This window comes from Eublepharis macularius, chromosome 5, assembly GCF_028583425.1.
Source record: "Eublepharis macularius isolate TG4126 chromosome 5, MPM_Emac_v1.0, whole genome shotgun sequence".
Classification (NCBI taxonomy): domain Eukaryota; kingdom Metazoa; phylum Chordata; class Lepidosauria; order Squamata; family Eublepharidae; genus Eublepharis; species Eublepharis macularius.
This window is the reverse complement of record NC_072794.1, coordinates 97,816,580-97,821,002: the sequence shown is the minus strand read 5'-3', so window position 1 is coordinate 97,821,002 and position 4,423 is coordinate 97,816,580. Positions and strand designations below refer to the sequence as shown.

The window sequence follows — 4,423 nt, the reverse complement described above, 5'->3', positions numbered from 1 at the left end:
GCTGTCTCTGTCTCATAACGTGACCTGTAACTCAGCTGGAAGAGGTTTAGAGCAGATAAATTATACAGGAAGACCTAGAGATGCTAGTTTTTCAGCTGTCTTGCCCAGAAAGGGCAGATGACCAGAAGATAGCTGGCTACATCATTCTTCTTCAGCAATAGTTTGGGTGAATAACTTCTCATTTAACATTTATATAGCATTGTATATATTTACAGTGTTTGTGTTTTGGTATACTCTGCCATGCTGGAATATTTTGAAAATACTATTGTGGTGAGGAGGTGAGGGGGCAGGCAGTGTTGGAGGTCATGACACAGCAAACTGGTAGGGTTGCCAACTCTGGCTTGAGAAATTCCTGGATATTTGGAGGTGGAGCCTGGGGAGGGTGGAGTTTGGGGAGGGATCTGAAAGGGGTACAATTCCATGGAGTCCATCCTCCAATGTAGTCAGTTCTTCTGGGGAACTGATCTCTGCAGTCTGGAGATCAATTGTAATTCTGGGTGATCTCCAAGCCCCACTCGGAAGTGGGCACCCTTACAAACAAGGCATGGCTAGTCAGATACCTCAGCAGTTGATTTATTCCATAGAGTCTTTATTGCCTTATTCCATAAAGTCTTATTACCCTTGATGTAAAGTTCATACTGATGGAGGCATTGGTCTGAACTACAATCTAATGTGTCTGAGCAGGATTGCTGATGCTGGTGTATCCCAAGAGATGCATCTAGACATCATGCAGTGAAGCTTGGCTGTGAATCTGCTAGACCAATGTGGGAATGGTTCCTCTCTTAATTTGAATCCCCAGATAAAAAGAAGAGATGCTCTCTAGTTTCAGCTAGAACCTCCTCTCTCGCAGTTACAGGCTTTCTTCTTCTTGAGTGTAGAGCAGCCTGGATTTATCCCAGTAGTCTAGATTTCCATACTAACATTCCTAATCTCTATAGTCAGAAAGTTCATCTTTAAAAAAAACTAACATTCATAATTTCCCCCAAACTTTGGGTTTCCATGTTTGATACAATCCTTGCCAGCATAACCTGGTCAATGACAATACTTGGTGAGCGTGTATAAGTACCAATGACATGCATTTGTTTTGCAATTCGAGATATACCTGTTTTTGTAACCTCCTTTGGCTATATGATAGAACTATTTAATTAAAAGAGAAACTGGCTGTGCCAGACTGTGCTCCTGTTGATTGCTAAGGTGAATTGAACTTGGATCTTTTATCTTGATTCACTTTTGGATATCTCTCTGTAGAGCCAACAGCTACCCCCCAGCCAAAATCTTCCACATTCAGCATCTTGGCAACAGCAACTACAAAAAGGACCCTTGAAACCATGCCAGTCTCAGACCATGAAGCTATCAGAGAGGAGAGCACTGCTGAATCTACATTACCTCCAAGTACTACTGTCATTGATGGAAGCATACTCACATTGGTTGCAACCACCACCAGATTAACCTCTGAGGCTGCCTCCTCCACATTCAGTTCTCACAGAACCACACCAGTGGAAATAAAGAAGTTAACTAACCATGTATGGGAGAAGACATCTGGGCTGCATATAGAAGATTACGGTGAAAGTATATACTGGGGCTCTTATCCTGGTACCAGGGACAACAAAAACAGTGGGAGGAAATTAGGTATATGTTGTTGTTGGGGGGGGGGAGTTCAGGGAAATGTGAGTACATGAATGCTCTTGTGCCAGAGCAAGTTTGAGCCTAGAAATTATGAGATTTGTTTGGATTTGCTATTCTAGGTTTGGATTTATCATCTTGATTTCGCTGCCTTATCAGATCCTTCTCTTCATTTCTTCAGATCTTCCTAGCATGCCAACAGATGGCCCTGTAGGTGAGGATCCCTTGGTTATTGCTGTCATCTTTATCTTCATTGTGACAGTAGGGATCCTGGCTCTGATGGGTTTCTTGAAGTACCGTCAGCGCAACAGTCGGCTTCAGTTTCGGCGCCTCCAAGACTTGCCTATGGTGAGTGCCCACAATTAGTCCCACTGCTTGAGCTCTAGCCCAGGCTTCATTGATTCCTCTCTTCAGTCCTGTGCTTTTGCATCATCACCTTGACAATCCTTTGCCAGGACTTGGGGGGAGCATTTTTAAGGCATTGTCCTTATTGCCAGCCAGTCCTGACTTGGGGAATGTTCAAGCACAAGGAACAATTCCAGTAGTGGCTTCTGTTATACTCCTTGCCCTTGGGAGATAAGAAAGGGGTGCAGTGCTTCTCAGAAAGTCTTCCAGACCATTTAGGAAAGACTACGTTGCTATCATGTATTTCTCCTCCAACAGTATGTGGAGGATTAGCACAGGATGGGGTCCTCGGCTATGCGTCTTCTCATCAGGAAAGGTGGTGTCTCATCTGAGGCCCATCATCTCTTTCAAAGATGATAATTCTTCAATAAGTCCAGGGCTTTGGGTTATTTCTGGATGCCTGCCTGCAAATGACAGGTGACAGTATGACAGAGTGGTAGTATGAATGGGTATGGGAGCATTGCTTCCTTTACCTGCTGCTCTTCTTCTTGGCCTGCACAATATTGATCTCCCACTTTTGATTACAGGATGACATGATGGAAGATACACCTCTTTCCTTGTACAGCTACTAAGGAAGACCATTTAGCATCCAGATTGGGACAAGCCAAGGGAGGCACAAAGCCTACAAAGATTCTTACTGGGAAGAGAATTCCCTAAAATATATGGGGGGCTGCTATATTAATTTGCACATGACTATGAAGTTGTGAATTCAGTGACTTGTTCTTTAAATATACCTTTTCTTAGTGCTTATTCTAAGAACTGGATCCAGACTGACCCAGCCTGGTACCTCTCTGTTCTCTGCGCTCAGTGAGAGAGGGGCTGCACTAACTTAACAATGCCAAGGGAGGTCTTGCCTGGATTCTTGAGAGCTGCACTGAAGGACTCTTGCACAAGAAAGTGGCAAGTGACCCTATCACAAGCCATATTTGTAATTGGAAGTGCAAACCATGCCATGATATGGAGACCAAATTGGCTCCCTCTTGAGTTTTATGGTTTAAAAATTGTTTTTGCACTTGTTTTATTAGTAGTAGGAATCAATGATGATACAGAATGAATACAGGGAGTGGTTGATTCTCTGCCCTCCTTGCTAGCCAAAGAATAACCTTGCTACTGCTGAAGAAGCAAACCCTTTACTGCTGTTACATTGATTTCAGGGGCAGGGGGAGTAATGGCAGTTGTAATTTAAGCAAGCTTGATGTTTCTAAGCTACCATAATATTTGTATAGTCCTGGTGTCTGAAAAGAGCTTAGTTATGGATGTGTCAGATATGTCCTCTTAAAGCCTTTGTTTTCCTCCCTTTTGGTTCTCACTTGTTACTTTGTTACTTGTTAGAAACCTTAAAAGAACTGCCTTAGCTACAAACTGAAGCACAGATTATTGCACACAGTTTGGATCCAAAGGTGGCTGCATTTTTTGTGGGGTTTCCCCTTGAGCAGTGCCAATCCACACTTCTCTCAAGGGTCCCTTGATTCTCAGGAGCATTTTTTTTTAGTGTTGCAAAAGATAGGAAGAGACAGGAAGGATCCATTTTGCCAGCAGAACTCTGCTTGCAGTTCTGTGGATCCAGCCCTATATCTGTATGGCTTTAGCTTTGCCACCTCCTAATCTACTATATAATCCCAACTACTGTTGCATGTACCCTTCCCAAGGTTTTTGTGATTGTGGGGAGAGATCCAAATGCAGCTTCAGTTGTATGTCAGCACAAAGGTACTTTTAACAAAAATTCTCTCAATCCCATCCAGTTTCCATTTACTGCCTTCTTGCTCTTTTTTCCATCTTTAGCTTCCTGAAGACTTCTTCAGAGGAGCCAAAGAGCCAGTAATTTATCTTCATGTTGGGTTGTTTATTATAAATGAACAAATAAAAATGCATTTGTTGTTGTTGGTTTCAGATACCTTTTTTGGAAATTCTTTCTTTGCAGTTTTGCAGAGATTATGTGATTCCCATAATTTCCATGGTTAAGATCCCAATAAATCCAAAATTCCCATTGTTTTCACCAGGCTGCTGTTGTCCCCTAACACCTTTCAAGAGATAGGAAGCAACACAAATAATATGACAGAAAGCTGAAGAGTGCCTTAGAAACAAAAAATACAAATGCAGTTAGAAATACAGTTTATTTACATCTCACTCTTCTCTCCAATGGGGATCCAAAGCAGCTTACACCATTCTTCCTTTCTTACTTGTATCCTTTTAACCACCACACTCTGAGGCAGGTTAGGCTTGAAGTGTGTGACTTGCCAGAGGTCACCCAGCCGGCTTCCATAGCACAGCAGGGATTCAAACCTTTATCTCCCAGATCCTAGCCCAACATTAACCACTCCACAGACGTGGAAGGGTTGGGAAGCTTTCTTTTTAGTGAGGGAGAAATGCTCTGATGAAGTCTGAAGACCTCTGC

At 42.8% G+C, this 4,423-nt stretch overlaps 1 protein-coding gene across 1 annotated transcript in view; it reads left to right on the top strand.

Moving 5' to 3' along the window:
* The window catches only part of LOC129330920 (uncharacterized), a 31,559-nt gene extending 27,637 nt beyond the window's left edge, over positions 1-3,922 (top strand). The window contains exons 3-5 of the mRNA XM_054981195.1: positions 1,249-1,569; positions 1,805-1,971; positions 2,556-3,922. Of these exons, the coding sequence (XP_054837170.1) occupies positions 1,249-1,569; positions 1,805-1,971; positions 2,556-2,600 (533 nt within the window). The 3' untranslated portion in view covers positions 2,601-3,922. The remainder of the gene's footprint in view (positions 1-1,248; positions 1,570-1,804; positions 1,972-2,555) is intronic.
* Positions 3,923-4,423: the final 501 nt, after the last annotated feature.